The 25,077-nt window shown below is 41.4% G+C and overlaps 1 protein-coding gene across 1 annotated transcript in view; it reads left to right on the top strand.

Annotated features, from left to right (window-relative positions):
* Positions 1–25,077, top strand: part of TMTC1 (transmembrane O-mannosyltransferase targeting cadherins 1) — a 265,150-nt gene that overhangs the window by 9,737 nt on the left and 230,336 nt on the right. The window contains exons 2-5 of the mRNA XM_022577869.3: positions 7,734–7,911; positions 16,421–16,494; positions 19,718–19,894; positions 23,863–24,069. Of these exons, the coding sequence (XP_022433577.1) occupies positions 7,734–7,911; positions 16,421–16,494; positions 19,718–19,894; positions 23,863–24,069 (636 nt within the window). The remainder of the gene's footprint in view (positions 1–7,733; positions 7,912–16,420; positions 16,495–19,717; positions 19,895–23,862; positions 24,070–25,077) is intronic.

The following is a 25,077-nucleotide window of genomic DNA, read 5'->3' as shown; positions in this document are numbered from 1 at the left end:
GTCCTCTGAAAATTTCATGCCAAACTAAGTTTATCTTAGAAACCCCAAGACGAGGAGGTTAGCATCCTTGCCTGTTAGGATATGCTTTAGATGTAAGATAGCCTTTAGGCTACAGTCTGTCTGGTGGTGTAGGAGGGATAGAAAATGAGAGGAATATATTTCTGTATCATGAGGGTATTTATTTATTTATTTTTTTTGCGGTATGCGGGCCTCTCACTGTCGTGGCCTCTCCCGTTGCGGAGCACAGGCTCCGGACGCGCAGGCTCAGCGGCCATGGCTCACGGGCCCAGCCGCTCCGCGGCATGTGGGATCTTCCCGGACCGGGGCATGAACCCGTGTTCCCTGCATCGGCAGGCGGACTCTCAACCACTGCGCCACCAGGGAAGCCCCAAACATATATACCTTTGAAAGAAAAAAACATTTGCTAAAAATTGACAGCTCAGTTATAGGTATAACTAACTATATTATATTTGGTGTTGATCTGTTCATTTTTGTTATTTACTGACTCACTTCTGGAAGATTTTTCTTCTGGGACTTGCTTCCTTCTGTGGTCACTGATCTTCCTGCCCTCAGTTTCCTCACCCTTTCTTTGATGCAGTCGCTACTCTGAGTACTATGTGACAACAGAGACTGTTAACGGCCTCCTCCTGACCGGCTCCCCTTTGCCTGACCCCTCCCTACAGCTTCCTCAGAGCCAGGTGAGGATGAGTTTTGCTTTGGCCTCAGGGCACCATCTCCCTGCTGCACTTTTGTTTACATTGGTGCCTTGGAACCGCATCATTTTGTTCTTTATATACATGAAGTGATGACCATTTGCTGATTTATTCCTGGTACTGGAGGGAATGCAAAAGAAGAGCAACTAAAATGATTAAGGGCCTAAGGGATTCTCCTTAGAGGAAAAACGAGAAGAACCAGATGTCATTGTTTATTGGCTGAATGATCTAAGACTGTGGAAAGCATTTAGAAGTATGAGAGCTGTAATGAAGGCAGGAGGTAAGAAGAAGAAAAATGAACGGGGATATAGGAAGACGGGAGAACTAGAACCGGGCTGTGGAAAGTCACCCGGAAGGTGTTGGAGAACCCATCATTTGAGACACCAAAAACAGAAGATGAGGGGTACATTTAATTTTTTCTTTTCCCAGGTTTATAGTCTTACTGGAAAAGAATGTATGTCGTGTTGTTGCTGAGAAAACTGGATATTTTCTGGCAAGCATGGCAACCATATGCAGCCTTACCTTAAGCTTTGAGACCTGGGTATTGTTGTTCTGAGTATCACCTGTCTTGAATCACTGGGTTGCTTAGGGCAGACCTCTGGGCCCCATCTCAGATCTACTGGCTTAAAATATCTTGGGATGGGATTAGGGAATCAGCAGTTGCGCCTAGCACACTGGTGATTGAGAATCCAGGGAAGCACTGGGACTCAGTGGAAGTCTATGCTTAATGAGGTTGAGATGACAAAATCTCCCTGGCATGGCAGAGAAAGGACTCCAGAAGCTCAATGAGACAGGAATGTTGGGGTGCATTTATCACATCGTCTGCACACACCTCACTCTCACCCTGTACTGCATTCCCTGAGAGGGCCAGGTGCTTCTCCCTTCATTGAGACATTGAGAAATACATTAGTGAGGGAGTGCCTGCAAGGTTGGGAAGCTCTGTGTTGGCTCTTTTCTGTAGGCCGAGTGTGATGTGGGAGATGCTGCCATTGAGGTGGGTTTTCCGACTCCACTGGGGGTGATGGGATCCTGGAGTTCCAGAGGCCAAGTGACAGAGCTTAGCTGCCAAAGACTAGGTGAGAGCATTTGCTATGACAGGCATGGGGATGCGGTGATAATCAGAATGTTTTGACCCACAGGGATCATTGGTGGTGGCATGAAGTAGTCAGGCGGCCCTCTTAAATGTTACTTGATCTATATACCAGGAAAATTGCAGGTTCAGGGCCCAGAACTAGACACGAGTCACGGCGATGGAACATCACGACCTCTCACGCAGTTTCCAGACCCCTGCCAGTTCATTGACATACGGCTGTTTGACTGAAATAGAGTTGGGGTCCCCTTGAGGAGGGACCCTAGTATATTCCCTAGTAGAAGTCTCTTGCAGAGATACAGGCTGTTTTTATTTTTTTCCTAAACCAGAGGTATTTTTCAAAGAAGAAAACTAAAAGAGAGTAATGGGCTTTACCTAGAGCTCTAGGCTGTGAGGTGTGCGTTGCTGGATGAGGGACAACCAATGACTTTCTTCTCCTCTCCAACCCCTCCTCCTGTGGCTGCTTGATGCCAAACTGTGTGACCCTGTGACCTTTCCTGGGAACAGGTGCCTTCCAATTGCTGTGAGCTCGGTATGCCCCCCCCCCTTTCTGGACACTTTTACGAAGAGGCTGAGGATTTCAGACAGAGACGGGGCTCTTTACGTTCTGTTTGCCAAAATCTGGAAGGCTTTCAGCCAGTAGGCATGACTATTAAGATTATTTTAGAAAAAAACGTTGTTTTACTTCCTATTGCTTGGCCTACCTTTATATGAGAAAGGAAGGCTAAATCAAATAAAGTTAGAGATTCTTTGAATAGAAAGAGAAAGATGATCTTTTCCAACTTCCAACTTCATGTAAGTTTATTTGTTCGTCCAGTAAACCTTCACTTAGAATCTACTGTGTGCTAAGTGAGATGGATACAGTGACAAAAAATTAATTTCTAAAAATGTATGAAAATGCTCATAACATTTGAGGAGTGTAGTAAAAGAGTTTTAAAAAACTGATTAAATTCTATGATGGAAGTACGTTCAGGGTGACGTGGAACCTGAGAGACTGTCCTCTCTAGGTGGTGTTTAAGGTAGGCTGTTATCGCATCTCTGTGTGGACATTTCTGGCTATCCCAAACACCGATTCTAGTTTTAGATCTTACATCTTTCTTTGAGCTGAAGTCTGCCTCTCAGTAGTTAGTTAGCAGGCCCCGTGGCAAACTGTGAGTACTTGAACCACCTAAATGGGCACCCAGGTATGTCCATGCAGCCATGGAGGCCCAGAGTTGCCAGGTCTTCTAATATTTGAAGAGAAGCTGGAAGTTTTTATATGAAATCACCTATTTTATTGTGTGATGAGCATGCACCAGGCACTGTGCTAGACACTGGGGATGTAGCCATGAATATGTCAGAGAGCCTTTCCCCTGGAGAGCTTGGTATCATTTCTGTCTGCCACCTTTCTCCAGGTTGAGTGTCCCCCATTTCCTCAAACCTATCTCCCTGAGACATCACTTAGAGACCCTTCCCCCAGCATCCTGGAGCTGTCCTGTGAAGGTGCTCTGGCGTTGAAGTAGCACCCTGAGGGGCTGCTGCCTCACATTGGATACCACCCACGTTCCCTTTCCCACTTGCACAGAGAATGCCTCCCTCTTCCTTATCTCTGTACCTGGTAGGTTCTCCTACTGCTAGAATTCTCTCACTTTTAATCATCTTTCTCTGTTTCTCCTCTCTTTCACCTGCTATGTTGTTAACTCTTCAGTAGCCAATGCTGTGTCTTCTCTTTGTATCTCTGGGCTCCACGTTATACCTGGCATCTAGCAGTTGCTCAATAAATATCTGTTGGAGTAAATTGAAATGAAAAATATTGACTTAGGCGGTTCCCTGACTGTCTATTGGTAGTTTGGTCTGTTTCGGTAACCAGGACACAGTAACTCGGAGCTTAGGATAGACTAACAGCCCTTGGACATACCATGTGTAGAGTTTTAATCTGGATTGCGAATATCTTGTTCTCTTTTATGTCCAAATGTGGGTCTTTACTGTTACCCATATTCTGTCGAATCCTGTTAGAATTAAGTAACAACTTCAAGCATTTAAATTCTTTGTGAATCTCAGTCTCCCAGTACAGTAACTAACTCTCCTTCCCAGATACAGGCCTTCTGCAGGCTTGGTTAGCATATACTATAGGTTCATTTAAGATTTTGGTAAAAATATTGAACAGCTCAGAGATATTATCAGAACCCTGTGACGTACCCTGGAGGTCTCCATCTGAGGAGACATTGATTTATTATTCACCACTCTTTGTGTGTGCTGAAACCTGTCTTATTCTATCTTGTATGCAAGGAGATCCTGAGAGATTCTGATAAATGTCTTTGTTAAAATAAAGATGTGATGCATCTATCACATCCCGTCTCCTATTAACATGTGAATTAGTCAGTTAACTCCCTTTTTGTGAACCCCTGTTAGCTCCCAGAATCAGATTCTTTTTCCAGTGCTCACAAATAGAATAAGTTCTAAAATTTTGTCATCATTTCATCTTAAGCTCACTTGTCTATAATTTGGAGAGTTCTTTCTCCATCTTTTAGACATTTAGAAAACTCTCCTAATTCTAGATTTTTGGTGATTTCTCAAAGCTTAGATTCACTAGTGTCAGGTACCATGTGAGAGGCTTTCACACTGCTACCTCATCACTGCAGTGGTTCCCCATTCAGCAATTAAAAAAAAATATTTTGGCATCTACTTGAATCCACTTAAAACACCAAGCACTCTGTCCTAACCAATTTCCAGATATAATCTATATGGATAACATCTGCACATTTTCAGATATGATACATATGGACACAAAGGTGACTCATGCCTACTATTTTGTATCATTTTGGAAGGGGAAAGGAATGTATGTTAAGTACCTCATAAAAGTGTGGTAATATAGTAATACGGTCGGTCGTCTTCAGTGATGCTTTTTACTTTCCAAATGGTTGAATAACAAATAAATTAGAAAAATAATAGGTCTTTTGTTTTCTTTTTAGAAACAGTGCTATTATTTGTAATCCAGAGTTATGATCTAAAGTATAATATGTGTGGGAATAGTCAAATCCATAAGGGTTTTGGTTTATTAGGTGTCTTTCCTTCTCTGTATTGCCGTTTTTGTAATTAACACAGTGAGGTGCATCTTTTAGATTGACAGGGCCATTTCCATCTCTTCCTCTACTCACACTCACAAGACTTCTTGTGGGAGTTCGCTCCCACACCAAGCAATTCTCCGACACCTGCTGGGTGTCCTAGAATTCGATTCAGTCCTGACACTCCCTACCTGGAGTTAGCATCAGATCCGCCCAGGTAAGGGCTTGGTTCTACACGATTGCCCCACTTCAGACACCAGTCACAAGTACTGGGTCCCCAGGTTACCCCCATTTATGTCTGACCTGGCTACAAGTTGGGGGTTCCCAGAACCCCCTCCTCAGCTTTGATAATTTGCTGTAATGGCTCACAGAACTCAGAGAAACACTTATGTTTACCAGTTTATTACATAAAGAAGGGTATGATAAAGTGTACAGATAAACAGCCAGGTGAAGTGATGCACAGACTAAGGTCTGGAGGGTCCTGAGTGCAGAAGCTTCTGTCCCTGTGGAGTTGGGCTGCATCACTCTCTGGGCATGTTGATGTGTTCACCAACCTGGAGGCTCTCTGAACCCCATAGTTCAGGGAATTTTATGGAAGCTTCATCACGTAGGCATGATCGATTATTAACTCAGCCTCCCTCACCTATGCCCTCCCTGAGGATGGGGGTAGGGCTGAAAGTTCCAAGCTTATAATCGCACGTGATCTTTCTCGTGACCAGCCCCCATCCTGAAGCCATCCAGGAGCCCAGTAAAAGTCACCTCATTGGAACAAAAGACACTCCTATCTCCCAGGGAATCCAAGGGATTTAGGAGCTCTGTGTCAGGAACCAGGGCCAAAGACCAAGGATTAGAACAAAAGGTGCTCCCATTGCTCTTATCACTTAGGAAATTGCAAGGAATTTACGAGCCCAGTGCCAGGAACTTGGGGGCAGAGACCAAATATTAAAACAAAAGACGTTCCTAGCACTTGTATCACTTCCGAAATTACAAAGGTTTTAGGGCCTCTGACCAGGAGTTGGGATGAAGAGCAAAATATATATTTCTTACTATATCACAATATCACATATATATGTATATATATTTTTGAATACTTTTCTGGTTATTTCCTTACAGAAAATTCCTAGAAGTGGAATTTTTGGCCAAAAGTTGTATAATTTTTAAAGCCTTTGATACATGTAGACAACCTAGAGACCTTTCAGTTTGGGCACCCACCTACCACATGTGAGATTGCCTGTTTTCTCTCATTGAGATGGGTGTGAATGAATTTTAAATGAATGGCTTAGCTGGTCTGGAAAACTCAGCCTGATGAAGTGAGAAACAGTGTAAAATCAACCTCAGGGGGATGGGCTGTCAGGGAACTGCACCCCTGTTCCCCGAGGATAGGGACTTGGTCTTGTCCTTCTCAGAGCTCCGCCATCCTGAGCTTTCTGATTTCCGGCAGCTCTATCGGCCTGTGGGCATCCTCTTGTACTGGAATGGGAGGGATGCTGTTCTCCCTTCTTTAGCTGGATGTGCCAGTCCCCTAGTTCACTGCCCTTTCCTCTTTCCTTCTGAATGAGGTATTTCACACTGGGCTCCTATCTTAAGGATCTTGGGGGTGTGCACAGACTCATGGGTCTGTCAACACAGCTGTCTGGAATCTTGCTTTGGAGCCCTGGAGTTGGATCCCTCACAGCAATTCATTTTTCTAGGCTTAGTTAGGACCATGGTTACTTCAGTGGGAATGAAAATTGAGTTGATTAAGGGACTATGACATTTAGATTCATATGTCCAAATAAAGCCTGAGATGTTTAAAATTCTGTAGGTTAAAGCTGTGTATGAATCAAGTCAAGTGTTTAGAATATGCATATGCCATCGCTAAAGCTGACTTTTAGATTCTTCATTGTTTTTGGCAAACAGGAGGTGTTTGTGTAGGAGAAGCAGATCAAGAGCATGAGAATAAAGATGTGGTATTACTGTTTTGGTAAACTGGGCTGGAGTCTAGACAGCTATAGGCAGTACCACTTAGGGTGTGTATGCTCTCCCAAGAGAACCCTTCCCTATACAATTGTATCTTTTCTATAACCCTACAGACTCAGTTGGGGACATTCTGTCCTGTTTTTAAATTAAAGGCTACCTTCAGAAGTCTCTCTGTTGTGCATTTCTGTCTTAGGAAAGTGTTTTTTAAGATGTTGAACAATTAATTTCCCTTCTCTTTGTGGTTCTCTTTTTAGTTTCTTTGTTGTAATCCTAGAATTCAGATTCTGAGATCTATAGGAATTTATGTTAGAAAACATTTAATACAAATTCTGAAATGCTATGTTCTTTCTCATCCTTATAATTTCTGCTACAGCTGGTAATTGTGGATAGGTGCCCTGAAGATCCCTTGTGGAGTGGTAATTAACGATGATTCCTTGTGCGTAATCTGAAAATTTGGTTCCTGGTGGCACCGTAGGTGAGAGAACACAGTCATACCTGGTTTGTCTCAACCTTGACCACAGCCGCAGTTTCCTGCTCTCTTTCTAATCTGTGGTGGCCATAGCTCTGACCCACAGCGCTGTGGACTTGCCTCTAACACTCAGCTGCTCAGGAAGAGGTGGCCATGGTACTGGGGGGTGTTTATATCAGCCAGGGAGTGAGGGAAAAAGGGGTGGCGTGCCTGTCTGCCTGCCTTCTCAGTGAGGCCACAGTTTTCCGAAGTAATATTGTATTGCATTTGCAGTGATTTCTGCAGATAGCAAAGTTTTTAGATAGGAAAAAAATTACACTCAGATGCACAGAATCACCTGATATTGGGAATCATTTAAAAATAATTAATTGAATAACTTATCTTTTAAAAGGATGGATTTCCTTTGTTTGTGCTTATGCTCTGTTTGTAGCTAATTCAGTTTTTGTTTGTTTTTACAGGCTAAACATCTTTTTGACTGGCATGAACCCATTCTACTTTCATGCAGTAAATGTCATTTTACACTGCCTAGTGACCCTTGTGCTGATGTACACCTGTGACAAAACTGTCTTCAAGAATCGTGGACTTGCTTTCGTTACGGCATTGCTTTTTGCTGTGCATCCTGTTCACACAGAGGCGGTGAGTGTCACTGGAACTCAATGAAATAATGAAGCAAAAAAGTGATCCTGGGCTTCCTGGTGGCGCAGTGGTTGAGAGTCCGCCTGCCGATGCAGGGGACACGGGTTCGTGCCCCGGTCCGGGAGGATTCCACGTGCCGCGGAGCAGCTGGGCCCGTGAGCCATGGCCGCTGAGCCTGCGTGTCCGGAGCCTGTGCTCCACAAGGGGAGAGGCCACAACAGTGAGAGGCCCGCGTGCCGTAAAAAAAAAAAAAAAAAAGTGATCCTTTTCCCCTTTCGAAATCATGTGAATTTAAAGCTCTACTAAAGTGTTTATATATAAATCATTCTGCTTGACAACTTTTCTTTCTGAATGTTCAAATGGCCTTTACTGCACCTTCAGGATTTCACACCTGTTATTCATACCTGTTATTATTACAGGTGGTAATAAATGACCACAGTTCTTTATCTGCAGAAAATTTAAGTCCTAATGTGTTTTAAACAGCAAGGGGCATTTTGAGATACTTACGCTGAGTCATTGTTCGTGCTCTACAGTTTTTTAACCTTTTCTCACTCTGCTTTATGTTTATAATATTCATGATGCTCAACTGTAAGTGCTAGGTGAGAGACTATAAAAAGTTGAACTAACATTCTTCAAGTTAGACACATTTAGGAGACTTACCATCAGTTTTCCAAGTTATTTAATATGAATTGTAGTTATTTGGTGGATAATGAGAAATTTATTTAGAAAATATAGATAGTTTAGACCTGTGCTCTTATTTAAAATATGGACTTAATCATGCACCAAGATGGCGTCATCCAGCTAACCTTGTTTCACATCTCTATAACCACAGTTGGTTTATTTCATGTGTATTGCTAGGGGTGGATGAAGACTTTCCAAGGGGTATGTGGGTACCACAGTTTTAAAAGAATTGTTTCCAGAGGCTCAGGTTGCATCCGGACACTTTCCTGCAGCTCACATCTGGGTCTGAGTGCACACCTGGGGGAAAGGTGTCAAATTGATTCTCCTCTCCCTGTTCCCCTTTCAATTGCCTTTTTCTTATTTAAAGAAAAATAAGGAATGTCTTGCATACATTTACTATGCCCCAGGGGTACAAACAGGCACCTTACAATGAAACAATTTGATATATTGGTGTCAGCCAGGTCTCCTCTAATTAAGGCATCATAAACCCAAAGTAGGGCTTCCTGTCTTTTTCTGTCTTTACATATTTCTGTGAGGAATGCAGCATGGCATTAGAAGTAGGCTGTGGTGGCCTGTGAGATTCTGGTTGTCATGGGGATGTATAATATGTTCATTTGATCTGACACAAGAAGCCTGATTTGGCCAATTGGCTTAATAATGAGAAATGGTTAGGCCATATGATTTACGTTTGCCACAAACAAAATTCTAAATCTGTAAGCTCAATGTTTTGACACAAGTGAGAGTGATAAAGAGCGAGTGATAAAGAAGAAGATGATTTTATAAAAAATTACTTTCTTAAGGGTACTTTTTCCAGCCCTTTCTGGGTATTTTGGACTGAACAAGGTACCTGTAAGTGGAAGACTATTAAGTATAAGTAATAGTCCTTTACAAAGTCTCAGTCAAGCCTTTTTGCTGTACTTCTGAGAAACTGAAAGCAAACGAAACTAATAACAGGTAACTCTAATGATGGATACACTTCATTTATTTGCTTTCAGCCAGATTAAAGGAGAACCTGATAGAATTGTCTGCTGGTAGATCATTAAACATTATGCAAGATGATAGATCACCATGATTTTTCAAATAACTTGGGTGTTCAAAGAGTTAAGTCACTGTATAACATGGCTACTTCTGTCCTCATTTATGTAAGCAGTGTTTAAATACAAAAGCTATGGATAGAACTGATGCCGCATGCTTTCTTATTCTAACAAAAAATAATATTCAGTCATAGATAACTGAATTTATTAAAAAGAAAGCTACAACTGTATTATTAAGAGGTGTATTTTTATATTTAATAATTATTTATCATTTTTTCTAACTTACGATGTATTTAATAATTGAAAATAATAGTAATTGGACTAATAATACAAAATTGAAAATTAGCACTTAGGTGTTTTGATCACAGGAAATTTAAAAAATAAATTGAATTGCATATGTATTTTTACTACAGAGAGAGATAATAAATATAATATTTAAAAATGTAACTATAACACATTAAGAAAAAATGCTGAGGGAAATAAAATGGAAATATGAGTTTAAGGGGAAAGGGTGTAAAATGTCTATCATTTAGAGAAGAGCCTGTTCATATTTGTGTAAGGGGAACATGATGAGCTTCAAATTGCTGTGGTATGTTTCAGGTGCATTTGGTACATTTAAAGGAGTAACATTATGGCGTTATTTTAAAATGTCAGTTTCTAAAATGCACAAGAAGTTAGATCCTTTGAATTATTTAAAATTATGATGAAAAATTTTAGATGTGAATTTTAAAAGATGAGAGCAATGCATAAGTTTTCAATATAATTGTTAGATGAAGAGAAATAATCAAGGACCACTACTCCTAGCCATATAGAATATATGACACCAGGTCAGTGGCAATGTTTTAATCTAAGCCCATCAACAATATTATGTTTCTGACAAATAATTTCATAAGTAGAGTTAAAAATTCGTGCTTAGAGTGTCTTGGAGAAAATTTTTGTAGGAAAGAACAAATGAGTAGAATAAGAATGGTCCTAATTCTGTGCTTGCAGAGAGGGAGAGCATAAAATGCAGGTAATCTCGGGCAGTGTGATCATGAGCTAGCTGGAGTTCTAAGAAAAAAGGAAAATCCTGTTAGCAAAATGATCTGTAAGAAAGGGTTTCACAAATACCGTATGCTAACACATATATATGGAATCTAAAAAAAAATAATTGTTCTGAAGAACCTAGGGGCAGGACAGGAATAAAGACACAGACATAGAGAATGGACTTGAGGACGTGGGGAGGGGGAAGGGGAAAGCGGGACGAAGTGAGAGAGTAGCATTGACATATATACACTACCAAACATAAAACAGCTAGCTAGTGGGAAGCAGCTGCATAGCACAGGGAGATCAGCTCAGTGCTTTGTGACCACCTAGAGGGGTGAGATAGGGAGGGTGGGAGGGAGACGCAAGAGGGAAGGGATATGGGGATATATGTATATGTATAGCTGATTCACTTTGTTATAAAGCAGAAACTAACACACCATTGTAAAGCAGTTATGCTCCAATAAAGATGTTAAAAAAAAAAAAAAAAAGGTTTCAAGCAGCTTTTGTACTAATCGGAAAAAAAAAATCCATGGTAACACAATTATGGGGACAAAGGAGCCTGAGAGCTAGAAATTTATTTGGGGAAAAATCTTAAAGAAACTATTTGCATTCACAAGGAGATGGGGGAGGCATAAGAAGGCAAAGAAATTTGACCTGTATAATAAACTATACTGGAAAGTAAAATCATGAGACTGTTATTTAATTATAGATATTAGTTCAGGTTTCTAGAAAGGAGGGCAGAGAAATAGAGAAAAAGAAATGTGTGTTATGAAAACATAGTGATACATTATTTAAGAAAAAGAAAAACAGACCATAGTGTGATGAAAGAGGAAGTTAGTAGGATGTGTCTCCTCTTTGTTAAACAAGAACAAAAATGAGACCATAAATTACAGCAGGAAGGATGGAGGGCTTAAATTGCGGGGAGAGGGTTTAGTGTAAACATGTTGATATGATTAAGGATTTGCTTTCTTAATTACGTAACCAACAAATTGTTAAACGAATGCTTGCTTAGTGCAGGCCCTCTGCTAGGTGCCAAGGGGGTATGTGGGTGGGCAGTGGGGTCCCTACCCACAGTTTGTTCATAAGCTCCTAGAAAAGCCAAAGAGCATACACATAAATACGTATAAGACAAAGCAATATGTTGTAATAAAACTGAAATTCCAGCGAAGGGAAAAATTATTTCCAGTTTAAGTAGAGAGGAATAAATTCATTTAGTTATGTAATTTTTCAACAAATATTTGAGTGACTATAATACAGTCAATCAGTGCAGGGCTATAGCAGTGAATAAGATAGACCTAGAGCTTTCCTCATTGACGGCCTTGTGATTCTTGGGTTTCCTGACAGTATATTTCTTGGGAAATCTATGTTTTTCGGAATCCCGAATCACGAGAAAAATCAGTAGAGAAATTGGGAAAACGGGGAGATCATTGTAATTCTCCTTTGAGAATTAAAACTTAACAATCATCACAGAGACATTACTGTTTGAAGGAATGCACTTCTGTCCAGTCAAAAGCAAGAGCAAGAAATGCTGACACATGGAGTTGAAGGTTAGGGTTGACGTTTCCACAGCTGGGACAAGAGTACTTAGGAGAAAATTGGTCATGATCTCATCAGCCAGTTTGGCTTTCAGCTGTTGCCATGTGTTAAGTATGTGTTCCTGGCTCAGTCTGCCACCAATAGAACTCATTTTGCAGGTAAAATAATTAATAAATATAATAGCGATAGTCCAAGAAATAACAAGTTTTGGGGGCAAATTAAGTCCTTACTTGGCAGTTTCCACATGTGATTCTGTTAAGCCTGCTAGGAGGTCTGAATGTTACATTATTTGAATTCTACTCAATTATGTTCACTGATTTTTTTCAAATGTTTGAATATTTGTTAAAGGAATACAGTTCCCAGGTTACAGCTACCTGCTTGGTGATGGAAACCTGAAGCTTAAGGGAAGAAATACATGCTCTCCATCTCTTTGTATATTTGACCAAGTCCTTTTGTACTTCCCAGCACCCTAGGTTCAGCCTGCATTGTCACGGGATCAAGCCCAAGGGGTGACAACTTGATGTTCCATCTTTGCTTCTTGTTGCCCACTCCCACCCCCTTTTCATTTATTCCATGCTCTCATCACTTTAACCTCCCCTTCCAGGAACACCCAGTATGCTTTCAGGACTCTCTTTCCTCTGCCTGGAATGCTTCTGCACTCCCTCTCTGGCCCAAGATTCACATCCCCCTGTCTTGAGTTTCCTGAAGTCCTCCTCGCTTGACCTTTAAGTCTCAGTGAATAAGGCCAGCCTTTCCACGAAGCCTTCCCAGATCCTACAGTCCAAATTAATGCCTTCAGTCTTCTCATGGCAGTGATCTCTCCTCTTTACAATACATGCAGTTTCCTTGTAACCTCTTAATGCCCTCTTTGACTCCTCACCAGATGTTAACTGCTTGGGGCAGGTTTAATCCCTCCGGCTGGCATAAATACCTGGCAAATAGGAGGCACTTGTTGAATGTTTGTTGACCGGCGTGAAACATGCAATTACTGAACAAGATGATGTTGACGAATTGACTCACTGTGTGGCTAGTCTGGACAGATAGTAGTTGATGACAAGCACCTTGTTTTTAAGACACTAACCCCCTTGCCCCAGAGACCCCAGCTTAACAGGGATACAGAGTAGGCGTTCAGTGACTGCTTGGTGGTTTGGAGCCGGCAGCAGAGCCTCTCAGTGTTAGCACTGACATTTCAACACCCGCTCTGAGCTTCTGCTCCAAGGGACACTCCATTCTTCAAATCTGGGCGTGTCCAGCTGGCACACGCTGCTATTGCTGCTGCTGTTTCCCGGCAGAGCCAACTGACTACAGTTTGAGGAGCAGGGCTTCAGGCGCCTTGAAGGCACTAGTTATGCCTGCCTAGCTTGTGATTGCCTCATTCCAGCTTGCCACACCCAATATCAGCTTGCCAGTCCTGCTGTTGTCTGGGTTGGCCACAGCAGTAGTGCTGCGTTGGGTGTCCCCCTGGGCCCAGACGCCTGGGCCTTATCCCAGGACTTTGTTGCTGGCGAGCTGGGCTCTCTGTTTAACCTCCCAGAGGCCTTGCTGGTGATGCCGAGCTCAGTGCTCAAATGGGCGGTGCCTGTAGCCTGAGCGGGCCTGGGCTTCACAAGTGAACCGTGTGCAGTTGTTGCTTTACGAACTGTGAGTCTGAGCTGGGCCTTGACACCGAGGTGAAACCACACTGTCACTAATAGACATATTGGATTATCTAATAAAGTTAACATAAAATATCATACATGTAAACCTTAAAGTAAAAAGATGGTTTCCATACATCACGCAGAAAAACCCGTCTCACTGTTAAGAGTCTCACCCCCTTTCTCTGCAGGGAAAAGGAAGAAAGAAGGGCATCAACGATGAGTGGGCACTTTGTATATATCATCTTACTTATTACGACAGTAACGTGAGTTAGGGGGTGTAATACTCATTTTAAAGATAACAAAACCAAATCTCAGAACTTAAAGATAACAAAGTTGAATCTCCCTCAGTTGGTTAGGGGAGCCTGTATTCAAGCCTTGGATGGGCTAGCTCAGCGGTCCCCAACCTTTTTGGCACCAGGGACTGGTTTCGTGGAAGACAGTTTTTCCACAGACCTGGGGTGGGGAATGGTTTCAGGATGATTCGAGCACATTACATTTACTGTGCACTTTATTTCTGTTATTATTCTGTTGTGATATATAATAAAATAATTATGCAACTCACCATCATGTAGAATCAGTGGGAGCCCTGAGCTTTCAGTTGCTACTCACTGATAGGGTTTTGATATGAGTCTGCAAGCAGTTGATTTATTATGGTCTCTGTGCAGGCAAACCTCTCTGCTAATGATAATCTGTATTTGCAGCTGCTCCCGAGCGCTAGCATCACTGCCTCAGCTCCCCCTCAGATCATCAGGCTTTAGATTCTCATAAGGAGCGTACAACCTAGATCCCTCGCATGCGCAGTTCACAGTAGGGTTTGCGCTCCTATGAGAATCTAATGCCTCCACTGACCTGACAGGGAGCGGAGCTCAGGCAGTAGTGTGAGTGATGGAGAGCGGCTGTAAATACAGATGAAGCTTCGCTCACTCACCCGCCGCTCACCTCCTGCTGTGCGGCCCGGCTCCTAACAGGACACAGACCACTACCATCCATGGCCTGGGGATTGGGGACCCCTGGTCTAGCTCCATGTGTGTGTCATTGCCTCTCCTTTATGACTGCAAAATTTGCTTATTATATGAAGATATTTATAGGTATATTTCCCAGAAATCTATTTTCCACTATTAATTGTTGATTGATTCTCCAACACACCATGGGCTTCACGTCTTCTGTGATTTGGGTAAGGCTGTTTTCTGTGCCTGAATGTCAAGTCTGTTCATTTCCCTTGCGAATTCTTCCTCTTATGTGACCTTTTCTTTGAAGCATTCTTTGAACCATACCCCATTTTTTTCCTTTACAGTTTTATTTCCTGGATTTCAAAAAATTAAGAGAAATGTACACGTTTTGAGTAGTGAAATAATACAAAGATTTATAAATAGCCATCTGTCCCCACCCTTCTTCCATTTCAGTCCCTTTTTGAAGTAACACAATAAAAAAAATAATTTCAAGCTTAAAAAATGTAGTGACCATATACTCTATCCAGAGTCACCAATTTTTAACATTTTACAGCATATGTTTTATCATCCTTCCACTCTTTCTTCTTCAATATATAAAAATATTACTTGCTTTCTGAAGCATTTAGAGTAGGTTGCATAATTCATACTCCTTTACACCTTAATAATTTCGTTGTATATTTTCTAAAACCAAGGCCATTAGTCACTGTTTCTTTTTAGCCTCCTTTAGTCTTAAGTTTTGAACAGTCACCAGTCTTCAGTGTCTTTCTATGATATTATTTATATCTTTAAATGTAACTTAAAATTTATATTAGGATTATATATAATATACAGTGTTATTAATATATTTGTCTTAATATTGTAATTGACACTGGTTTATCATTTATTGCTGTCCTTATTTATTATGATGTTCAAATTGTTGCATATTTGGTCAGTGGGAGCCCATTGTTACTGGCTTCTGTGTCCTATTGACATGTACCTGTCATTTTTTGAGCACTTACTTTCTGACATGAGAAGATGATCCAAGTGCTCTTGTATCTCCTGAGTCTCAACCCTGGAATCAGCTGCTTCTCCAAGGGGCCCATGTTCTCTTTAGTGGATAAATGGCCTGTGGTTAGTGCCAGGATGGCTCTTTGCTACTGGGGTATTTTGCTTTCAGACCCTTTTGGTGATGTTGCTAAGAAACACATAGACGCATGCACATACACTCACACGTAGTGATGATGAGTTCATACTCCTTCCCATTCTTGTCTTATTTTTTTCCTAGTGCTCTGTAAGCATCCTCTGTTCCATTAGCACTCTGGTGCCCAAAGACTAGCACAGTGTCCAGAACTCAGTCATTGCTCAAAAAAATATTTTTGAAAAAAAACAGTAAATGAATATACTTTGATGCTGTGAATTGATCTTCAATAGAAGAAAGGTTAAAAATGAAGTTAAGCATGAAAATCTTGCCCCTTCCTTCCTCTTTTTCTCCTTCTTTAAAATTATTGTTAAATATAACCAGAAGTGGTTAGTCGTATATCAGAATTTAAAGAATAATGTGTTTTCCAATTTATTATTCCTTTCATTCCTCTGAAAACAAATAACATTTCTGTAATGCGTTTCTGAAAGTGGTTTTCTGAGGTTTTTATTTTTTCACACTTTCTAGGTGGCCGGAATTGTTGGCAGAGCTGACGTGTTGGCATGCTTGCTGTTTCTGTTAGCCTTTCTCTCCTACAGTAGGTATGTATGTCTAAGAATGCCCTTATCTGTTTACAGTCATGCTGTCCCCTGGGAATTTCTGCTGTGTCTGTGTGTGTGTGTGTGTGTGTGTGTGTGTGTGTGTGTATGTTGACTCTGAGCTCCTGCCTGAGAGAGGAGGGAGGCTTCTTGGCAGTGAAATGCCCAGTGAGCTTCCTGGAGACCTGGGATAGGAAACCGTCTCCTTACCAAAAGCTAGGCTGTTCTCTCTTCCAGCCGCATTCTGAACCATGTCATAGCCTTTTAAAAGGACTGCTCTCCCAGTGCTGGGAAGATAAGCTCTTGCTTCTTGATTTCTCTTACTTGTAGTTTCTTACTGAGAATGGAATTTGAAATCTTAGCTCTGAGCCAAAATATACTGGGTCTAGTCCTCTCTTCTATTTAACTATGATTTGTTTAATTTCTCCTTTTCATTTTGGTCCTACATTTTGTTTTGTTTTTTTCCTCTTTATTATCCTCATTAAAGTAGCTCAAAGCTTAAAACAACAAGGCTGAATTGAAAGTAGTATTTCTCAACTGTGATTTTCCAATTTGCACATCCTTTCATCAAAATACAGAAGCTTCTTGCTTTGGTAGACTGAAAAACAGTAAAACAATTTCCCATTATATTGCCCCTTTCCCCCTAACTTGATCAGATTCTCACCTGAGTCGTGACATATCCACATAGGGAAAGGGGTGGGTAAAAAATGAAGGTAGGGCTTCCCTGGGGGCGCAGCAGTTGAGAATCTGCCTGCTAATGCAGGGGACACGGGTTCGAGTCCTGGTCTGGGAGGATCCCACATGCCGCGGAGCAGCTAGGCCCGTGAGCCACAACTATTGAGCCTGCGCGTCTGGAGCCTGTGCTCCGCAACAAGAGAGGCCATGATAGTGAGAGGCCCGCACACCGCGATGAAGAGTGGCCCCCGCTTGCCGCAGCTAGAGAGAGCCCTCGCACAGAAACAAAGACCCAACACAGCAGAAATAAATTAATTAATTAATAAAATCCCTGTTTCCACTTCCCACCTCACGTCATTGTAGTCATTGTTTATTAAAAAAAAAAAAATGAATGTAATGGGGGCAGGTGACTCAGAGGGTGGCCCAGGAGAAAGGGGGCCAGTGAGCCACATTGCCCTGCTTCCTGGAGGGATGCCTGGTTAAGGATTTGTGAACCTTGATCTCTGGGTCAGTTCATTGGCCTATAATCTTATAAAACCCAGTGACTCCAAGGAACACTGTTCTAAACTAGTGGTTCTCAGTAGGGGGCAGATTTGCCCACCTTGCCCCAGGGGGACATTTGCAATGTCTGGAGATACTTTTGCTTGTCACAACTGGAGAGGCACAGCTGGCATGTGAGTAGAGGCCAAGGATTCTAGAACGTGCGGGACAGCCCTTGTAACAAAGAATCATCTTCCCTAAAATACCAGTAGTGCTGAAACTGAGAAACCTTGTTGTAAACCAGTTTAGACCTTGGGTCAAAGATGGACTGAATTAAGCTTTATGAAGTTTTGCTTTAAGACCAGAGTCTCTTCTTAATATAGTACCAGGCTTCTAGTCCTGGCTTTGTAATCTCCCACTGCATTGCTAGGTATATAAAAGAGTGTTGTGAAAATATTAAAAATATAAACCCAAATTCAACAGTTGTTTCCTGTTTGCTCTGGTGTTAGAACAAGGTTAATAATCGCTTTTGAATTTGAACTTGATCTCTCAGGCTTCTTCTCTGTGTTGATCAATTTGGGAACATGAGTGGGCCCGCAGCATATCCGTATCTGTGTGATAATAAGCCACATTGTTACAGCTTTCAGTTGTGCAGGCCATTCGCACTTTGAGTAATTTTAAGCTATAAACCAGCTTCGGAGAAAAAGCCTGTCTCCTACAAATTTGGCATATAATTTAGGTGATTGTTCTAAGACATAACAATAAGGGTAAGATGTCACCACTTCAGATATATTGGCCTTCAAAAGAGTAGGAGCAAATTGGTGTGCCACCTGCGGAAGGAACAGTGGAATTTCTTGGTGTGGCGCTGACTCTGTTTTGTAAGGTGAAAAAAGACTTTACAGCAACTGGAGGGTTTTAGAAAATCCCTGCTGGAAATTATGCTGAGAAAAAAAAAAAAAGCTTTACTTAAAGCTCATGAAAAATAAATTTAAAATAAAAAAAAAGCTTTACTTAAAGCTCATGAAAAATAAATTTAAATAAAAAATAAAATTTTTATATTTTATATTTAATTTTTATATTTATATTTATATAAAAAATAAAATTAAAATAAATTTAAAACTACAGTTTAGAAACTAATACATTGTAAATCAGCTGTACCTCAATAAAAAAAAATAATAAAAACAGATTAGCCAGAAGAAAAGAAAAAGACTAAAACGTGTATTTTCATCACAGAAATGATGGTTGTGTTTGGTATATATCCACTGATTTCTTTGTACAGAAGCATATAAAATACCTTCACAAAAATAATAATAATGATAAACACTTAACATGTAATAAGTCATTTACTGAATCTTCCCTACAACACTGTGATCCCATTTCACACATGAGTGAACTGAGGCACAGGGGGGCAACCGACCTGCCCCATGTTACCCTGTTAGTTAACAGCAGAGCTGTGATTTGAACCCAGGGAACCTGGCTCCAGAGTTCATTCATGTGGCTTAGTAACCTGTTGTATTCACTTAAAATATATTCACCTAAACATCTTTCCATGTCACTGAATACATCTCTATGGTGGCATTTTAAATGGCTTTTTAGTGTTCCTTTGTTATATGCCATAATTTACCAGAATTTTTTTTTTTTTTTTTTCGGTACGCGGGCCTCTCACTGCTGTGGCCTCTCCCGTTGCGGAGCACAGGCTCCGGACGCGCAGGCCCAGCGGCCATGGCTCACGGGCCCAGCCGCTCCGCGTCATGCGGGATCCTCCCAGACCAGAGCACGAACCCGTGTCCCCTGCATCGGCGGGCAGACCCTCAACCACTGCGCCACCAGGGAAGCCCTACCAGAATTTATATATGCCTTAATTTAAGTACCAAATTCAGCATTGTTGGACTTTTTTCCATCTTTGCAAATTTTAAGTAACACTGTGATGAACATTCTTCAAGAAATCTTTGCTCACCTACTTACTCAGAATACAACGAAATTGGTGCTAGATCTTATCTTGAAAAGGTGGTTATTTCTTAGCGACCCACATTTCTTCTTAGAGTAAAAGCAACTCAACCTTGTTTTTCAGGAGTGTGGACCAGTGTTGTGTTGGGGAATGTTTCCCTCCCACGGCTTCTCCCTTCTTCCTGCTACTCAGTCTGTTTCTGGGGACCTGCGCGATGCTGGTGAAAGAGACAGGCATCACGGTGTTCGGCGTGTGCTTGGTTTATGATCTCTTTTCTTTATCCCACAATCATGATAAATCGTAAGTCATTTTAAAGTTTTGCTGTCAAGCAGTCCATGATGTGCAGAGAAGAGTTGCTTAAATCAATAGTTTTCAAGCTCTCATTAAAAAAATAGAGGTATAACATTTTGTTAAATGTAACCTCCTCTTAGACTATCATATAGTAAGGCTTATTTCCTTAGGATAAATGCATTATATATGTTTAAACTCTTCACGCTTTTATGAAAATCCATGAGGACTATAAAGTTTTTGTGAGCCCCAAATTTGGAATTGAAAAGTGTCAATGCTAATTGCAAGTTTATATCGCCAGATTGTTTTGGTTGCATACTACTGAGAAATCTTGATTCACACAGTGGAGTAGTTACAAATGGCAACAGTCTGTTAACAGCTTGACTTGAATCTCTGCCTTCAAATGCTAAATTAGAGTCGTTTACTTGCTCTAGGGATGATGCTTTTACCTAAGAGTTTTGGAAGGGGCCTTTTGGAATTCCACAGAGGGCCAGTCTAAACCCTACAGGAATAATTACACGTCATATTCAAGTTAAAGAACAAGTTTATTTAGTAGCCTGTTTTCATTTAAAAAACTTAAGGTACATTCATATTATCCTGTGGATTATAGATGATAAGAGTGACTAAGGCATATTAAAAGTTCAAGTACATACTATAATTTTCTTCCTCTATCAAATCCATAATTACTAACAATTTGACATGCCGACACTATTTTTCACTAATTATAAGGCCCTTACATTTGAACTTCTAATAAATGTCACTGATTTATTCTCCAGCTTTGTCCGATGAAGAATTTTATCTTAAAAAAAAATCCTGTCTTTTTAGCCCATTCCCTACCTCTTTATGCTTCTTGACATAAAGATAAGAGCAGTGCTAGTGAGTGGCAACAAGCTGAGATGAGTCATTTGATTCTGATCACCTTCCTGCCTGGGCGTACTTGGAGATAATTTAAATAGATTTTAGTGCTCTGTTGGCTCTCTGTAAATCTCAGAGGCATGTAAAAGGAAGGAGCCCAGTTATCATTTTGATCCAAGCTCAAGCCAAGAAAGCTGTGAGCCAAAGCACCGCCCCTAGGCTTATATGAGAATGCCTTTCGTCTGTATCCTCTCCACCCGTGGTAGTAATTGCATTGCTGACCTTACTATTTAGAGAGCAGCCTATCCACCCCTCTGGCTTTCCACTTTCTTCTGGCATCCGCTTTGTATCTTCCTCCCATCGTCTTTCTGCTTCTCTCTACTGACAGCAGAAGATGTGGCAAGTGTCTGCAGACCCTTGCCTTTGGTTCAGTCCAGAGATATTTTAACCTCATATCGACTGAAATAAAACACACAACTTGTGGGTTGAGAATTTTGTTTTATTTGGGGACATTGCCAAAGACTACAGCCTGGGAAGGCAGCCTCTCAGATAGCTCTGAGGGACTGTTCCAAAGAGGTAAGGGAGGAGCCGGGATGTATGATATTTTGCTGAAGAAAAATTTAAAAAAAACAACTATATAGTCGAAACTCAAAAGATTAGTGCTAATCACAAAAAATCAGGTATCTCAAGTTAATGATTTCAGTGCTTTTCTATATATGGGAAGATGCAAGAGTCTGGGCTCATTAAAATTGTTCCTTTGATATGCATCTCAACTCTCTAGGGTCAGTATCCTATTTTTCTCCATCCTGAATTCTCCTCAGGGCGCACCTTCCAGGCCCACTGCAGTGGCTGATAATATGATAGCAGGCAGCATTCTTGTTTAGCTCATCTTTGAAGTCGTATCTCCTCTGGTCTGAGGTCTCTCCAGCCCACTCCTTTTTTCTTCATCTGGTCACTGTTGAGCTAGGCTTTTTTCAAAGAGAATAATTGTCGTTTTAATTCCTTTAGTAATTGTTCTTGACCTTCATTATACCAAACTGCCAGAAGTTCTATTCTATGAAAAAAACAATACTGCTGATATGTAGCTTGGATGTTGCATAGCTCATAGTTGGTGGGGTTTCTTTGTTTTAGTAACTTTTAGCTCTCACAACCGCCAGCATCTCTGCATAGGTGGAGGCATTCATTCTTTCCGCCCACTTAACACATTCTCATTCTGTGCCTGGCCAAGAATAAGACAGTTAAGATTCCTTCCCTCAAAGAGCAATACTGGGGGAGACAGACGTTACATAAGTAGTTAACGCGAGTAACTGAGTACAGTGGTGAAAGTGGTGAGAAGGAACTGAGAGCAGGTAACAGGGAGACCTGGTCGATCACAGTATCTCTTGAGTGCAGGCCGTGTGCCAAGCACTGGGCCACGCCATTTACAGGTATGAAGTCACTGATTGCTCACAACAACTTTTACCCTCATTTTACAGAGGAGAGAATTCAGGCAGGCATAGAAAGTAACCTCTCCAGAGTCACCCATCCCCTATTGCGACTTCTGTCTGTGTGACTCCAGAGCCACAGGGCCTCCATGGAGCACACAGGACAGGGATTTGGAGACCCCCCAGGGCGTCTGCAGCTCAGAGCCTGGGCTCACATTTGTACCAGGAGACCAGCTCAGAGGATCTGTGTGTATTGGGGGGTCCTGACCCCTTTGAGAATCTCACAGAATCGTGTCCCCTTTTCCCAGAATAACGTACACACAAATTCTTATCTGCTTATTTAGAATAAACATCTTGGTACTAGGTTGTTCTTGAGGTCTTTTCATTGTATGATTCAGGAAACAGGAAAGAAACAACAGAAACAAGTGTTGGAAGCCCTCTCCTACGTGAAGAGCAATTTATTCCTAAATTTTAAGATTGGACCACACGAACAGAGTTAGATTTCTTTTTTGAGACATCACCTTTAGGAAGAAACATTTTCAGTGAAAGAGCAGCTCCTGAAAGTTAAATTTTTTTCTTTTTAAAAAATTAGCATATAATTGCCAACACGCAGAAGATAACGTTCCTTGACCCCAGTCCCTACCCTCTCTCTAGAAATAACCATGACCCTGAATTTGGCATTTTTCATTTCTAGGGCGGTTTGCTTGTTATTACTTCATAAGTATATACCACTGAATATCAAATAGCATTGTTTACATACTTGCAGACTTTATACAAATTGTGTCTCTTGCTTTTCTTTTCATTTAACATTGGATTTTGAGATCCATCAATGTGGATACATGTGGCTATAGTTCCTTCATTTTAACTGTTGTGTAGTATTTAATTATCACAATTTATCCATCCTTCTGGAGTTTGAATTTAGGTTAATTTTACATTTTTGGCTATTATATAGCATGCTTCAGGTAACCTTTGTGTGCACGTACTTCCTGGGGCATAACCACAGAAGTGTTGCTGGGGCCACAGATGCATACATGTTCACTGTGTTGATCTCACTGTGAACTGTGATTTCACTTGTTCACTGTGAGCAAGAGACATTGCTTTTGAAATGACTGGAGTGCAGCAGTGGATGAGAATCCCCTTTGTTCCACATTCTCCCCATCACTTGATAGTATCAGACTTTAAAAGTTTTGCCCAGCTGGTGGTTATGAATTATATCATCTCAGAAGATTCATGAAGGAAAATGTGAGAATACATTGGGGTGGATCAGCTGTGGAAAAACATTTCACAAGATCATAATAATGTAAATCCCGAATATCACTTCAACTGAGTTAGGAGAATTCAAATTATATTTATTATGAGAGAAATATATGTGGAAGATGAGAAGAGAAGAGGGTGGTTGTGAATGTGTGTGTGTGTGTGTGTGTGTGTGTTTGTGTATTGGTGATCACGTAAAAGGGACTGAGTCCTCATCTTCTATGGTAGCAACTCAATAAGACAAGTTCTAAAATTAGAAATAATATTATAATTTAATCTTATTTTAAAAATATCGTGATGAATACCAGAAACAGAAGAGCTAAAAGACTTGTGGACGGTTGCTTCCATGGAACAGGGCTTGGCGATGGGACAAGGGATTGCTGTTCCTTGTTGCAGGTCTTGTCATTCTGTCTGACTTTGTTTCCCCTCCATTCCATGCACAATTAGGAGCAATGGGGTCGTACATCAGCGCAGCCCACAGCGGCCCGGGAGCTCCCTGCCCACCGCACCGCCAGCGCACCCTCTCCGGGAGAACGGGAAGCAGCAGCGGTTCCCTCACAAAGGAGCTTGGGGTGGCTGCCATACTCCATTGCCACCTGAACCCAAGAGCAGTGGATTCCCTGTGTCTCCTCGAGCTGTGTGGTCCTTGATGAGGTACTGGGCTGTGCTCCTTGACCTTGCGTGTTTTCACCATCCAGCATCACCTGTTGCAGGGGAATCGCTAGAGAAGTGAAGCACCGAGTGGGTTCTTTGTGACACCCGCCCACACTTGTTTCCCTCCTTCTTTCTTTTTCCTTCCCCATCTCCCTTCCTCCTGCCTCCTTCCTTCTCTTCTTTCCATTCCTTCCTTATATTAGATCAGATGAGAAAGGAGTAGCTGGAAGAAGCAAGTAGAAGCCCTGCTGTCTGCTGTTATTTGGAAGGAGAGGGTGAGGCTCTGAAGCCTCCATTAAGAAGTGCAGACATATTGCTGCTTCCCTAATGGAAGAGCCCTGGGCATCAGAGAGCAAGGCCCCTCAGTTTTCTGGGGGAGGATAGCTCTACCTTCTGCTGCTCTGTCTCTCCCTGCTCTTGGTGTGTGATAGGAATTTATTACAGCACAAGTATGGGAGTAAGCCCAGGGGACACTGCCTCTCAGAAATGTTTTTGAGGGTACAGGAAAATCTTTTTTTTTTTTTTTAAAAAAGAAACATCTTTATTGAAGGATAATTGCTTTAAAATGGTATGTTAGTTTCTGCTTTATAACAAAGTGAATCAGCTATACGTATATGTATATCCCCATATCCCCTCCTTTTTGCATCTCCCTCCCACCCTCCCTATCCCACCCCTGTAGGTGGTCACAGAGCACCGAGCTGATCTCCCAGGGTACAGGAAAAACTTTAAAGGATTTTCTCTCTTTTTTTGAATCTTTTGACCTAGCCATGAAAATTAACATAGATTTATCAGAACTCATTAAATTAGCTTGCCTCTAAAATAGCTCAAGCCATGGGCAAGTCAGAATTTAATAAAGATGGAAATTTGACTCATACGATTAGCGGTTAAACAGCAGATTGCTATTCTTATTCTTCTGTGCAGTCCCAGAAAACTCCCTCTTTTCTGGGTCTTTGTTTCCGATTATTCCTGCGGAAACCTGTCTTTTGGATCGTGCTCCATTTATTCGTT

This window comes from Delphinapterus leucas, chromosome 11 (genome assembly GCF_059928025.1).
Source record: "Delphinapterus leucas isolate spDelLeu-1000000601 "Yukka" chromosome 11, BTC_Dleu_Yukka2, whole genome shotgun sequence".
NCBI lineage: Eukaryota > Metazoa > Chordata > Mammalia > Artiodactyla > Monodontidae > Delphinapterus > Delphinapterus leucas.
Note: the sequence above shows the minus strand (reverse complement) of the source record. Positions and strands in the feature narration are given on the sequence as shown.